General features: G+C 41.1%; 1 protein-coding gene across 4 annotated transcripts in view; it reads right to left on the reverse strand.

Moving 5' to 3' along the window:
* Positions 1 to 507: 507 nt before the first annotated feature.
* mmadhcb (metabolism of cobalamin associated Db) overlaps positions 508 to 16,333 on the reverse strand; it is a 35,417-nt gene continuing 19,591 nt past the window's right edge. For all 4 annotated transcript variants that reach the window (XM_087989255.1, XM_087989257.1, XM_087989258.1 and 1 more), the window contains 2 exons: positions 2,915 to 3,001; positions 508 to 1,085 (listed from right to left, as the gene is read on the reverse strand). In XM_087989255.1, coding sequence (XP_087845381.1) covers positions 882 to 1,085; positions 2,915 to 3,001 — 291 coding nt within the window. In that variant the 3' untranslated portion in view covers positions 508 to 881. The remainder of the gene's footprint in view (positions 1,086 to 2,914; positions 3,002 to 16,333) is intronic.

Here is a 16,333-nt window from a genome sequence, read left to right on the forward strand (position 1 = left end):
TTGGTTAACCCACCTTGCTGCACATCCTTGAACACTACTGGCAACTTAGCAAGGCCAGTCTAACTAATCTGCACACCTTTGATCTGTGGGAGGAAACCGGAGCACCTGGCAGAAACTCACGCAGACACTGGGAGAATGTGCAGACTCCACACAGGCAGTTTTCCAAGTTTGGAATAGAATGTGGGTCCCTGGCACTGTGAGGCAGCACTGCTAATCGCTATCCTGAAGATGAGCTTGGTAGGTCTCTCTGGCCAATACTTAACACTCAACCAGCATCACCAAAATCATTCAACTGGTTATCATCACATTGCTGTATGTGGTACAACTTTTCTGCCGCGTTCCTACATTATTACTGGTGGCTATATTCCCATCATACTCAATTGGCTGTAAAGTGCTTTACGACATCCTGATGTCTTCAAAGGCACGATACAAATGCTGGCATTCCTTTCCTTTGAAAGTAATACTTGAGTAAAATTGGAAAGAATTAATCATACCCACACTCCTGAGTTTTAGGAAATTTAATTTATTACTTGCTAAGTTGAGATAGACTGTCTCACTGGAATTGGAACAAACCATGCTACATGAGCCAAGTGTCATCAGTAAATGGTTCTGAAATATTCTTAGAAGCATCACTGATGTAGATTTCTTAAGTGACAGTTCCATTACATAGAAAACACATGCACAAATTCCAGTATCATTTTTCATGATCAGTCTTTTACAATATCATTTGAAGTGAACTAAAATAAATATCACTGATATATTCAGCATCTTACAGCCTTCTTCTTAAACTACATTTACATAAGCCACCAGAATACATCTATAAAATGGAGCTTCCTCACCAGTCTTTTGGCTTCTTTTTAATAATAAAATGGTGACAGCAATCAAAGTGGGGTGCTCCCTTGTAGTTTCTTCATTACTAAGCAATCTGTAGGTGCATTTGTGAAAAGACTGCCAACAAATACATGTGTTCCCCAAATCTTGTGCTGAATAACTTTACAACAACCAAGATCTTCAATCCGGAAACCGAGATGTCGATAGCGCTCATCTGTTTCAAACAGAGTGCTGTTTGTGTATGGTCCAAAGTACTGCAAGAAATTAAATATATATAAATTATAACTGCAATTATTCAAAAAAGATACTGGATTTAAGATAATATTTAATAAGCAAAACTGCTGTTGCTCAAAATGCCAATATAGTTGATTTCTTAAAGATTTTCAAATTATGGATGCACGTTTGGTATATATAAACTTCCAACAGGGCAATGTCAATCTTGATTCAATCACAAAACTCTGCAACATTTAACATAAGAGACTGCACCAAATTGGTTACCTAAAATCATGCAAGCATCCTATTTGATGTGGTAATTCACCTTTCATTCACAAGGTCAGATACTAACATGATTTGGAGGTAGCAGGATACTTTCAGACTTCAGGGAGTTGTCACGCCTACCCTTCATGAGCCATCCCAGGCCCAGGTATGAATCCCATGCTCAGGGTTATGAATCATGGCAAATGGCAATTTTTTTCTGGTAATGGTGAAAGATGCTTGAGTAGGAAGATTTATGTTTCCTTTAAGAACACAGAGACAATGAGGTTATACTGGTCATGGAAATTGGAGGGCCTGTCCAGCAACTTAAGAGCAAGATTCTAAAGCAAGGAGAAATGAGCAGAGGCTGATAGATGACAATTACATTTTTATTTCCTGAAATCATGAATCCATGTCTAACTTATACATTTACTCTTGGATAAACAGAGCTTTCAAAGTGACAGTACACGAGAGTGACTGTTATGTTAGCTTTAGAAATAACGTCAGTGAGAATTTTATTTCTATTATTACAATCTTGCTGCAACATTAGCTACTTGGAAGTGACTGTGACAGGATCCTGAAAGCAATGGACAGGCTGCATCTGGAAGCCCAGTTCACTTGAGGTATGACAGCTCTGGAACTGGAGAATTGCAGACTCTGGACAGCCAGCAACCCAACTGGAAAACATTAGTGCTCCCAATCCGAGGTGTGAGGATTCCTTAGGGTGTAGGTGCCCCTGAAGACTAAAATATTTCAAAATATAAAAGGTAGCCATGAGTGCCAAGCCATCAATTGGCAGTGGCCAACCAGCTTCACAGAATGATCTGCAATCTATGCTGGGCTGCTTTGCTGGATTTACCTTTGGCTTGCAACATATCATCTACAGGCTTCATTCCATTTTGTAAGTAGAATGCACAGAACTGGCATTTTTATTAGACCGATTAGTTTTGCACCATGGGCAGATGAATAGCTGTCATTATCTCCAACCAACTGCAAGAACTGCATCATGGGCAGAAACATGCTGACATGTAGGCAGGCTAGGTAATATCACATTGTCAGCACACCAACCTCTGAAACTGTTTCCCTTGCAGAATTAAAATCCAGCCCATTTCTTACTATGGCGCAGCTAATTCTATTGTCATGCAAAATTGATTCATTTCTATACAAAGAATAATGGCATCACGGCTATTCTTCTTATCGTTTTAGCAACATCTCTGTATAATTTATTCATCATGTGCTGCATACTGCTCTTCCATTCTGGAAATTTCTTGCTATTTAAAAACCTCTTTTGTTGCACAAACGCTTATCAAACTTGCAAGCCATTACAGCAGGTAGCATTTTGCCTTTCAACAAAAAAAATTGCTCAGACATTTCAAACCTCAGGTTAAAATGTTTAGGTGACAAAAGCAGTAAAATTTAAATGTGTGTTACAAGAACAAATTCTCATCAGAAAGCTAGAAACTCATCCAAATGAACCACAACAATAAAACCCTTCTTAAAAAAAAGTCTAGTTTAAAAATTATGAAAAAGAAAATTATTAAAATTAAAACTTTCATCACCAAGCAGCCCAATAAAGGAAGCAGTTAAACAGTAGTTGAAGGATACCTACTGCAAGGCCTGAAGATGGGTCAATGAAGTCTGCCCAGTAACCCTCTGAGCGGAGTGCATAGCAGATTTCCTTGGCACCATTAATGAACTGTAAAATCAGTAATCATTATTTAGTTTAAAATAAAGTCTCCTTAAAACAGCAGGTACAAGTACAAATAGTTTCAGTTTGTTATTGATAACTTTTCATTGGTAAATGGAGATTGAATAAATTCAAAATCAGGTAAACTAAACTCCTACGGTGCTGAAAATGTGTTGCTGGAAAAGCGCAGCAGGTCAGGTAGCATCCAAGGAGCAGGAGAATCGACGTTTCGGGCATGAGCCCTTCTTCAGGAGAACGGCTCATGCCCGAAACATCGATTCTCCTGCTCCTTGGATGCTGCCAGACCTGCTGCGCTTTTCCAGCAACACATTTTCAGCTCTGATCTCCAGCATCTGCAGTCCTCACTTTCTCCTAAACTCCTACGGTCTCTCAGCTTAAAATAAGAACATGGGGATTAATGGTAGAGAAGTTCATTACATTGTGTCTGCATTCACTGTCGAAAAATAAATTGTCATGATTCATCTTCCACACATTATATAGCATTGACACTGTAAACACAGATTTGTCGAAATCAATGAGATTTGTCACAGTACACAAACAAAGATCTGAACACACATGGAATGAAGAATAGAACCAAAAATTGTCTAAGTGATTATCAGCACGAACAAATTGTAAGCAATTATTCACCAAAGATCTTCAAATTGTTAAAAATGTCTTTAGTCAGATTTAAATCTGACAAAACTTCTACTTATAATGCCAACTGTTACTATTTAAAGTGAGGCTACGGTGTTCAGTATTTACTTTTGGTGGTATACATTATATAGTTGCACAGCCTCATCATATGGATATCCTTCTACCCAAGGAAACTAGGATGAAAAGAGAACAGGTCAAAGTCAAATTCCAGTGCAAGTCTGAGACTGCATTTAAATCCATGCAACTCAATCTTGTCCATGGCTAATTTTGGCTTTTACTATTTCCACTATGGATAGGATGCATTTTCTATAATAATGGTTAACTAATTATACTGAACCGAAGGAATACAGAGACAAATAATGGATGGAAAATTGAGAAACTGTGCTTTTGACAACCTATTTCACATCAGATTAACACAGTATGTTGAGTTAAATACAGCTGAAAATTTAAAACACAAAAGTTTCACTTTCTTGCAAAGACAGCTTTTGGGCGGCTCGGTGGCACAGTGGTTAGCACTGCTGCCTCGTAGCGCCAGAGACCCGGGTTCAATTCCCGCCTCAGGCGACTGACTGTGTGGAGTTTGCACGTTCTCCCCGTATCTGCGTGGGTTTCCTCCGGGTGCTCCGGTTTCCTCCCACAATCCAAAGATGTGCAGGTCAGGTGAATTGGCCTTGCTAAATTGCCCGTAGTGTTAGGTAAGGGGCAAATGTAGGGGTATGGGTGGGTTGCGCTTCGGCGGGTCGGTGTGGACTTGTTGGGCAGAAGGGCCTGTTTCCACACTGTAATGTAATCTAATCTAATGTACAAGACATCCATCATTATAAAACTAACAACAATTCAACACTGTCACTAAATTGATGAATCTTGAGCTTCCGAACTAGTGGGAAACAAGTTCTCAGACAGACTAGACAGCTTTACTCTACAGCTAACATAGATAATCTTAGCAAGTTTTTGTAAAAACCATCACATCTTTTATATACATAAAGGCAATGATGTATTTTGAGGAAAAAGTGCAGAACAACATTAATAAGTATCAGAATATAGTAGTGAAGGTTATCAATATTAGGTAAGAGACTCACCAGGAAAATTAACAATACTTTTTAAAAAATGCAAAACAGAGTGAACTGTATCTTGATAGGCAGCTAGGTTAACTTGTATATTACAATGTACCTTTCATATGTTCTTTTTATTACAGATGCAAACAACTTTTCTCCATTTGCATTTGGAGACAAGAAGCTCCTTCCCAAAGCAGAATCAACTCATAGCAAATTACATCCTTATTCATCATAAGGAAACTCTAAACACAACATGCTGCTTTAAAACCACAAGACATCAGAGAAGTAGGCCATTCAATCCTTCAAGTCTACTCTGTTACTCAATGAGACCATTTCACAGAATTGGCTGCGTGAGTACCAAATACCGATTGACGCTTTGGAAGGTCTACGCTTGGTAGCAGTGGGGTCCTCAGATGATCATGGAACATGCCTTATTCGCCTGCAACATGGCCATAGATCTGCACGTTACAGGGAATGTAGTCTGACTCTCTGCATGTTTTCGGAATAGTTTTGCTCAGAGACAAACCTTTGATTGATTTTTCAATTTACAACTTGATGCAGGCTCAGCATTGTAAAAACCATATGATTGTAGCAACTTATCCAGGAACCAATCTTGTGGAAAATAGGAAAAATTTCTAGCCTGCAAAGAAAAAGCACCCTTTTCTGTCTCCTGTGTGGAGAAGTAACAGAAAATCTCCTGGTAACTGTTCCCACCATTTCACCAAACAGCTCTGTCTTCAAACTGAAATGAAAGGAGACATGGAAGGAGGCAAAATTCTCAACCAGTAAATGAAAGATAGCAGTGGTGTACAAATAACCATGTCTTACTAGCTAAGTACGAATAGGAAACAAAAGGAAAAGAAAGAAAACTCAACTCACATAGTCTGATTGATGCTATAAAGCTGGTTCTCTATTTTTTTTTCTCACTATGAATATCCTTGCCTTGTCTCTTCGTGTGTCTGTTTGTGTGTGTATTTTACAGCAGATTTTTCAAAAAGGAAAAAAGGTAAGTTAAAGTTATGTTAGCAATTCTGTTTCTTTCATGCCAATGGTTAAAAATGGTTTGATTGTAATAGTTATTTTCTCGTTATTTGAAACTTTGAGGCTCATATTCTTTTAACCTAAGTAAAATGAGGCAATTCAGTGATTTCATCAGTTTCATTTGCAACAACTCAGGAACAGTGGGGCTCAATTTCCAGTGCATTATCCCAGTGAATTGAGATACAAATGATGCAAAAGAGTGGAGTCTTGTTAATCGCATTAAGAAATATAATGTCCTCACATAGCCTCCCTGCCAACAGTGACACTATTAACAGTCGCCAAAAGAACCACTATGGCAAAACATCACCATACTTGCTGCATTTAAGGCAGTTTGAAATCAACAAAATAATGCGCCCCAGATTTAAATCACTGTACGGAAATATACTGGAGAGAAACAACATTTATTTTGGACATATTCTGCTGAATAAGTATTTCACTTACATTGGCTCAGATTTCTTGCTCATAGTAGCCACTGTAAAGGCCAAGGCATAAAGCACAGAAAGATTAAGGCAAGATACACAGGAATCACTACCATTGTTTAGAGAAGTTCTGAAGAAAATCAGGGCATTTCGTTTAATCAGGCATTTTTAATACCAAATCTCTTGGTGATTAACAATTTCTATCAGTTAGTTTCTGTTAATTTTTGTAATAAATTTACGAGTACTTTCAATGAAGATGAATTCTAACTGGTCACATTTAAAACATAAAAAGAGAAAGGAATTAGTAAATACATGACATGCATCCTTTACCTACAACAGTAGATCTGTTCCCAGTTTCACAAGCTCTCAAACATGACATAACCAACAGAGATAACATCCTGGAGTACTTTCTAGTGTCATAACAACTTCTTAGAACTGTTAAGTATATACATGTGGTAAGTGTTAACCAACATTTGTTAAAAAGACACACATACTCTCATTGGAGTGTTCCAGTTGAGAATATCAATGGAGGAGGATTTGTACACCAGCACTTGGACTTTGAGGGTGGCACACAAGTAAATCTCCTGACTCCACTGCCCCATTTTCAGTTTGTCTCAGTACTTCTAGCCCCTCTTGGTGGGCCCATAGAAGGAATTTTGTGTCTTTTTCCATAGCCAATCTCTGTCCTCAGTATATTCATCAAGTTAGGTACTACGAAGCGTGTGGAATTAATCTTATATAATGGAATACCATTTACTATGTATTGACAGTTGACATTCCAAACAAACATCAACATAAAAGAGTCCGAGGCTCCTGGAATTCTTACCATATTGAATATATATAAAAATCTTGTTGTGGTTCTGTTCGCCGAGCTGGAAATTTTTGTTGCAAACGTTTCGTCCCCTGATAGGTGACATCCTCAGTGCTTGGAAGCCTCCTGTGAAGCGCTTCTGTGGTGTTTCCTCCGGCATTTATAGTGGCCTGTCCCTGCCGCTTCCGGTTGTCAGTTTCAGCTGTCCGCTACAGCGGACAGCTGAAACTGACAACCGGAAGCGGCAGGGACAGGCCACTATAAATGCCGGAGGAAACACCACAGAAGCGCTTCACAGGAGGCTCCCAAGCACTGAGGATGTCACCTAGACAGGGGACGAAACGTTTGCAACAAAAATTTCCAGCTCGGCGAACAGAACCACAACAACGAGCGCCCGAGTTACAAATCTTCACCCAAACTTTGAATAAAAATCTTACAAGAATCCATTCAAATGCAAATTTCAAAGTTGTCTAAACTGATAGCCTTTTATTATGACCCACAGCAAGTCTTTTTAATAAGACCATAAGATATGGGAGCAGAATTAGGCATCAAATCTGCTCCACCATTTAATCATGATTAACAAGTTTCTCAACCTCATTGCCCTGCCTTCTCCCCATCTATCTATATCTATCTCTGTCTTAAACACAAAGTAACATTGCCACAGAGGATTGTAGACGCTATGAGTTCCACAGAATCATCTTGTCTCAGGTTTAAAGCGTTGTGCCTTCACTGAGGCTGTGCCCTCAGGTATTAGTTACTTCTAATGGAAACATCTTTTCCTCATCCACTCTATCGAGGCCTCTCAGTATTCTGCAGGTTTCAATGAGACTCCCCCCAATCTTTCCAAACTCCATCGAGTACAGACCAAAAGTCCTCAACTTATAGGGCAAGCCATCAATCCCCAAGACCATTCTTGTAAAACTCCTCTGGACCCTTTCCAATGCCATCACATCCTTTCTCAGATCCATTGCTCGTAATATTGGAAATACGGTCTGACCGGAGCAATAGATCCCTGCTCTCGTATTCTAGTTGTCTCAAAATGAACGCTAACATTGCATACGCCTTCTTAACCCTGCCAACCGAACCTGCATGTTAACCTTAAGAGAATCCTGAATTAGGACTTCCAAATCCCTTTGCGCTTCAGATTTCCAAAGCCTTTCCATTAGCCAATGCCTCTATTTTTCGTAACAAACTGCATAACCTCAAACTTTTCCACATTGTATTTCATCAACCACTTCTTTGTCCATTCTCCTAACCTGCCCAAATCCATCACAACATGGTGGCTCAGTGGTTAGCCTTCACAGCACCAGGGACCTAGGCTCGATTCCAGCCTAGGGCAAGTATTTGTGTGGAGTTTGCACATTCTCCCCTTGTCTGCATGGATTTCCTCCCACAGTCCAAAGATGTGCAGATTGGATGGACTGGCAATGCTAAATTGCCCATAGTGCCCAGGACGTGCAGGCTAGATGGGTTAGCATAGGGAATGCAGGGTTACAGGGATAGGTCGGGGGGGAGGAGGGGAGGGAAGAGTCTGGGTAGGTTGCTGTTCGGAGAGTCGGTGTGGACTTGTTGGGCTAAATGGCCTGTTTCCACACTAGAAGGATTCTGTGCTATCACTGAATTCTATGCTTCTACAGCTTCCCCGCCTCTTCAACATAACATGTAGAAAGATGGAGGGACAGGTAATCTATAAACTTAGCAACAATACTCTCAGTTCTTTCATCCAGATCATTAATGGTTAACATGAATTCTTGCGGTCCCAACACTGACTTCTGTGGAACCCGAGTCACTGGCTGCCATCCCCCAAAAAAAGACCCCTTTATTCCTACTCTATGCCTGCTGTCAGTCAGCCACAGCTCTATCCATGCCAGGACCTTGCCTCTAACATCATGGGTTCTTATTTAGCAGCCTACTGTGCAGTACCTTGACAAAGGCCTATCTGGATTTCGAAATAGATCAAATCTACTGGATCTTCGTCTAACTTGCTTGTAACCACATCAAAGAATTCTCACAAATTTGTCAGGCATGACCTTGCCTAAATGACTCAACCCTATTTTTCCATACACTTTCAAGTAGGAAGGCTTTCATGTTATGGGCCAAATACAGACAAATGGACTAGTCTAGCTATAGACCTTGAGGTCATCGCCTCACCTATGGAAACTTTAATAGCCTCTCCTGAGCCACACCCCACCCCCACCCATCTTTAACCTTGCAGTTAATTTTGAATGCAGGCGAATCCATTCTCCCACACTTTAATTTTAAGCCCTATCCACAGCAAAGTTGTTGATTTGGCAGGATTATGATTCCAGCATGATTCAGGTGGAGCTTATCCCATCAGGTTCTAGTAGTGATTCCAATTTAATGGCCTACAGATCATCATGCATTTCATAATGTAACAAGCAGTCCAAGTCATGGGTTTCTTCATGGTCACTATGCATGCACAACATAATTAGTTTCTCCATGCACAACAAACAAAATACAATTGAGCATGAAATGCTTCCAGTCATTCAACAGATATGAATGGAAGTCTTTTCCCAAGAACCAAGGAAAGCAAAAAACAATTTTGTCTTCACCCCACCATACCAATTGAACTTTAGATTTCTACAGTGCAACCAAAAGTGAATTTGTAACAAAAGACTTGCATTTAAATTTCTTGATGATTGCGGATATAACTGCATGACTTCTTCATTGTTGGAGCGCCTCTATTATGCAACATGATACCTGGATAATGCCATTTCATTGGCTGCATATTCAGGTCATGATCATATTACTTGGTTCTGATAGCCTAAGAAGTAGCTAGTTTCTAAGCCTATTGTCACAAGGACACAAGTTTTTTTAATTTAGTCTCAGGATGTCAAAATTACTGGTTAGGCCAGCATTAATTTCCTTCAAGAAATTGCCCTTGAAAGATAGTGGTGAGCTGCCTACTTGAACTACGGCAGTCCATTTTATATCGGTACATCCACACCGTTAGGGAGCGTATTCCAGGATTTTGAGCCAGCAATACTGAAGGAACAACGATATATTTTTCAAGTCTGGATGATGAATGGCTTGGAAACGAAATTGCAGGTGATGGTGTTCTAATGTATCTGCTGCCTTTGTCCTGTAGTGACAAGTGGTTAGATTCTCTCATTGCCTGGCACTTCTGTGGTGAGATTGCTACTTGTCACTTGTCCTAAGCCTGCATATTGTCCAAATCCTAAGACCATACGACATAAAAGTGGAAGCAAGCCCATTCTACACATCGAGTCCACTCCTCCATTTAATCATGGCTGATGGGTGTTTCAATTCCATTTAACCGCATTCTCCCCATAGCCCTTAATTCCTTGCTAGGTCAAGAATTTATCAATCTCTGCCTTGAAGACACCTAACGTCCTGGCCTCCACTGCACTCTGTGGCAATGAATTCCACAGGCCCACCACTCTCTGGCTGAAGAAATGTCTCCTCACTTCCCTTCTAAATTGACTCCCTCTAATTTTAAGGGTATGCCCACAAGTCCTAGACTCCCGCCTATTGGAGCAGGTCAGGCAGCATCCAAGGAACAGGAGAATCGACATTTCGGGCATAAGCCCTTCTTCAGGAATGAGGAAAGTGTGTCCAACAGGCTAAGATAAAAGGTAGGGAGGAGGGACTTGGGGAAGGGGCGCTGGAATTGCGATAGGTGGAGGGAGGTCAAGGTGAGGGAGATAGGCCGGAATGGGGTGGGGGCGGAGAGGTCAGGAAGAAGATTGCAGGTTAGGAAGGCGGGGCTGAGTTCGAGGGATTTGACTGAGACAAGGTAGGGGGAGGGGAAATGAGGAAACTGGAGAAATGAGTTCATCCCTGCTGGTTGGAGGGTTCCCAGGTAGAAGATGAGGTGCTCTTCCTCCAACCGTCGTGTTGCCATGGTCTGGCGATGGAGGAGTCCAAGGACCTGCATGTCCTTGGTGGAGTGGGAGTGGGAGGGGGCCCTTCCCCTGCAACCGCAAGAAATGCAAAACTTGCGCCCACACCTCCCCTCCAAGGCCCCAAGGGACACTTCCATATCCGCCACAAATTCACCTGCACCTCCACACACATCATCTATTGCATCCGCTGCACCCGATGTGGCCTCCTCTATACTTGCGGAACGTTTCAGAGAACACCTCTGGGACACCCGGACCAACCAACCCAACCACCCCGTAGCCCAACACTTTAACTCCCCCTCCCATTCCACCAAGGACATGCAGGTCTTTGGACTCCTCCATCATCAGACCATGGCAACACGACGGTTGGAGGAAGAGCGCCTCATCTTCTACCTGGGAACCCTCCAACCAGCAGGGATGAACTCATTTCTCCAGTTTCCTCATTTCCCCTCCCCCTACCTTGTCTCAGTCAAATCCCTCGAACTCAGCCCCGCCTTCCTAACCTGCAATCTTCTTCCTGACCTCTCCGCCCCCACCCCATTCCGGCCTATCATCCTCACCTTGACCTCCCTCCACCTATCGAAATTCCAACGCCCCTCCCCCAAGTCCCTCCTCCCTACCTTTTATCTTAGCCTGCTGGACACACTTTCCTCATTCCTGAAGAAGGGCTTATGTCCGAAACGTCGATTCTCCTGTTCCTTGGATGCTGCCTGACCTGCTGCGCTTTTCCAGCAACAAATTTTCAGCTCTGATCTCCAGCATCTGCAGTCCTCACTTTCTTCCCGCCTAATGGAAACAACTTCCCAGCATCTACCCTTTCTAAAACATGCATTATCTTGTAAGTTTCTATAAGATCTCTCCTCAACATTCTAAGCTCTAATGAATACAATTTCAGGATCCTCAGCCAATATGTCAGGCTTGCCATTCCAGGGATCATCCGTGTGAATCTCCGTTGGAGATGTTCCAGTGCCTGAGGTGTGGGGCCCAAACTTGGACACAGTATTCTAAATGGGGTCTAACTAGAGCTTTATGAAGTCTCAGAAGCACATCACTGCTTTTAAATTCAAATCCTCTTGTATTTGGGCATAGACTGCTTCAGTAGTAGATATTGGTAATAGATGCCTTTGAGCCTCCTCCACCATTCATCAAGATCATGACTGATCTCGAACTTTTCATCTAGTCCCATATCCCTTGATGTCCTGTCTTTCCTCCCTCAAAAACCTTTAATGACTGATCATCCTATAACACTCTGGAGCAAAAATTCCAAATATTATCAATGTTTTGAGCAAAAAAGTTTCTCCTCAACTCTGTATTAAAACCCTGTTACATTAGTCTAAAATGCAAGCACAAAGGCATTTTTTCAGAAAAAGTGCCCTCCATTTTAATGTTATCCCTGTGTATTGAGTCAGGAGATAGGAGGTGTCTTGAATGAGTACTTTTCTTCAGTATTTACAAATGAGAGGGACCGTATTGTTGAAGAGGAGAGTATGAAACGGACTGGTAAGCTAGAGGAGATACTTGTTAGGAAGGATGTTGGGCATTTTGAAAAACTTGAGGATAGACAAGTCGCCCGGGCTTGACGGGATATATCCTAGGATTATGTGGGAAGCAAGAGAGGAAATTGCAGAACCGTTGGCAATGATCTTTTCGTCTTCACTGTCAATGGGGGTTGTGCCAGGGGACTGGAGAGTGGCGAATGTTGTGCCCTGTTCAAAAAAGGGAATAGGGATAACCCCGGGAATTACAGGCCAGTTAGTCTTACTTCGGTGGTAGGCAAAGTAATAGAAAGGGTACTGAGGGATAGGATTTATGAGTATCTGGAAAGACACTGCTTGATTAGGGACAGCCAGCACGGATTTGAGAGGAGTAGGTCTTGCCTTACAAGTCTTATTGAATTCTTTGGAGGAGGTGATCAAGCATGTGGATGAGGGTAGAGCAGTGGATGTAGGGTACATGGATTCTAGTAAGGCATTTGATAAGGTTCCCCATGGTAGGCTTATGCGGAAAGTCAGGAGGCATGGGATAGTGGGAGGTTTGGCCAGTTGGATAGAAAACTGGCTAACCGGTCGAAGTCAGAGTGGTGGTAGATGGTAAATATTCAGCCTGGAGCCCAGTTACAAGTGGAGTTCTGCAGGGATCAGTTCTGGGTCCTCAGCTGTTTGTAATTTTTATTAATGACTTGGATGAGGGAGTCGAAGGGTGGGTCAGTAAATTTGCAGATGATTGGTGGAGTTGTGGATAGTGACGAGGGCTGTTGTCGGCTGCAAAGGGACTTAGATATGATACAGAGTTGGGCTGAGGAGTGGCAGATGGAGTTCAACCCTGTCAAGTGGGAGGTTGTCCATTTTGGAAGGACAAATAAAGAATGCGGAATACAGGGTTAACGGTAGGGTTCTTAGCAAGGTGGAGGAGCAGAGGGATCTTGGGGTCTATGTTCAGAGATCTTTGAAAGTTGCCACTCAGGTGGGTAGAGCTTGTAAGAAGGCCTATGGTGTATTAGTGTTCATTAGCAGAGGGATTGAATTCAAGAGTTGTGAGGTGATGTTGCAGCTGTATAGGACCTTAGTAAGGCCACATTTAGAGTACTGTGTGCAGTTCTGGTCGCCTCATTTTAGGAAAGATGTGGAAGCTTTGTAGAGGATGCAGAGGAGATATACCAGGATGTTGCCTGGAATGGAGAATAGGTCGTATGAGGATAGGTTGAGCCTTTTCTCATTGTAACGGCGAAGGATGAGGGGTGACTTTATAGAGGTTTATAAGATGATCAGGGGAATAGATAGAGTAGACAGTCAGAGACTTTTTCCCCCGGGTACAACAGTGTGTTACAAGGGGACAAATTTAAGGTGAAGGGTGGAAGGTAGGAGGGGGGGGGGGGGGGGGGGGGAGAATGTCAGGGGTTGGTTCTTTACCCAGAGAGTGGTGGGGGCATGGAATGTGCTGCCTGTGGGAGTAGTAGCAGAGTCAGAATCATTGGTGACCTTTAAGCAGCAATTGGATAGGTACACGGATAGGTGCTTAAGCTAGGACAAATGTTCGGCATAACATCGTGGGCCAAAGGGCCTGTTCTGTGCTGTATTGTTCTATGTTCTACCTATGTTCTAACCCACTGGAGAAAGGGCAGAATTTCAATGACCATCAAATGCTTGGACCAAAACGCAAGACTAGCAACTTGTTGCTTCGGGAATTTGACAGGGAAATCTGCATTCTCACTGAGCTGTAGCAAAAATACATCAAAGTAATCACCATGTTTATTATTCTTCAACTAAGCATTTATTATTTCGACCGTAACAAAAATACAAAGTTATTGCATTGTTTCAATGCAATAGATGTGAGTTTTTGAACATAAGTCACTTGTTAGTCCTTTTCAATATGTCCAAGTTATGGTTTCCGACAATTGAGATTGTCAATTGAGAAAACAGCTGTTTGGGATAGTTCCAGATTCATTAGCTTCTGCACATATTTTTTCACTATGATGAAATAAATTAACAATATAGTTTATTTAGAGAAACCATAATAATGACAAATATGCTCTTGACAATATTCTTGGCTACTGTTATTTAGCATCAACTTCAATTAATAATGACAGGACAGCAGTGGTGAAAAATATTTGGACAAATATTCTGGAAATTTCACATACTTGCCCTAACCCAAACTTGAAATAAACTGTAATATAGAAATAGAAGTTAAAACATCATTGCTCATACACAATTTTGTTTTTGCTGATTACTAGGTTAATGTAAGTGCACAGTTCAAGGGTACATTGTATTAATTGTTAGGATTAACATTTACTAGTTGAAAACCCTAATTTGATCCAGACAATAAGAAAAACATTGTTTAATTCACACGGCGATGTCAAATTTGATGAACTATTTTACATAAATAAACATTCATCTATTTGGAGATGCTGCTTTTTAAAATCAGTTATGAATGTGACAGGAGGACATCTTGCATATAGATACTCACCACAAGATATAAATGTGCCTTTTGACTTGTTTGGGGAATAATAATGTTAGATGGCTATTGCCAATTAATTGAACTGAATCAAGTTTAAGTAATAAAATTATTTACATTTCCTTTTCCATTTTCTGCAAATATGAAGTATATGATGTTGCTTGTTTTGTTCCATTTATTGGATACAAACAGCAGCTGAAGATTTAAAACCTAAGGAATTTTTTTTATGATTGAGAACATTACTTTGTTTTGAGAGAGAGTGAAATTAAAGTAGTCAGGAGTTTATTGCTGAAAAAGGAGTGCCATCTACTGATAGCAGCAAGCAAACACTGCCAGCAGGTTATTTCAATATTTGAAAAACAAAACTAGATGATGGAAATCAGATAAAAACAGAAAATGCTGGAAATATTCAGGTCATGTGTGCTCTGCAAAATAGTTAGCACTTATGCCCGATACCTTTCATCAGAACTATCGAAGGGAAAACTCCTCTAACCAGACTCACTCCTCCCTCTTAGTAAGGCATCACTTTAAATATTCAAGTGCCAGCATTTTGTCTTTTTCTGCCTGCCTAAGAGAACAGAGGTTTCCAGCTCATTACTGTATCAGTCAACTACATGTTTGGCTCTCAGCAATCTTTAAATAAGGCTGTAAATTGAAATCCTCTAATCAGTGGAGGAGAATATTGGTACAAGCTTTTGTCACTTTATAGGTATCAAAAACCTCATTCCATTGTAAGATGAGAGTGTGACCTTCTGGACTGCTTTCCATCAGAACAGATTGGAGTGGAAACTTTAGAGTACTTTTCTGCTATTATCCCTGAATGGTTTTCTTCATTTTTTCCCCCACTATCTCAGGTGATTGCAAAGCTGTGGGGCTGGACATGAGTTGACATTTGTGGGTGATATGAGGAACTTTTAGCCAGCATGACTGGGCTATCATGATGCAGGGCAGACTAGCTGGTCTTTTCCTGCCTGTAACTGTGCACGTTCACTTGTAATTTAAAACATCTCCTATGGTCAGTATTCTCACAGGATCATAAGATTCACAGCAATATTAACTAATTCGATAAAAGCAACATGCTGTAACTGCTGGAGTTCTGAAATAAAAATAACGTATTAGTGAAACTCAATAGATCTGATGGCATCTATGGAGACAGAAACAGTTTACAGTTTGAATCCAATATCACTCTTCTTCGGGACTGCTGAAGAAGAGTCATATTGGATTCAAAATGTTATGTGTTTCTCTCTTCAAAAATGCTGCCAGATCTGCTGGACACTGCTTACTTACTTCAAATTCACCAAAACACATGCACACAACAACATTTGAGCGCACACAGCACACTGCTTGCTGTAAAAACAACAGAATGCTAACCCAACCATTAATAGGTAGTTTTCTATTATTTTTACCTAATGCAAACAGCACCACTGTGATGAACACATGCCCATTTGCATGAGAATCAGACCAAAGACTGACGGCAGTGATTAAAAAAAAACCTTCGTCATTTACAATTGTCTGTACAAACCAAA

Source organism: Chiloscyllium plagiosum, unplaced genomic scaffold (genome assembly GCF_037043375.1).
Source record: "Chiloscyllium plagiosum isolate Xiang-an unplaced genomic scaffold, Cpla_swu_hap1 HiC_scaffold_7, whole genome shotgun sequence".
Lineage (NCBI taxonomy): Eukaryota > Metazoa > Chordata > Chondrichthyes > Orectolobiformes > Hemiscylliidae > Chiloscyllium > Chiloscyllium plagiosum.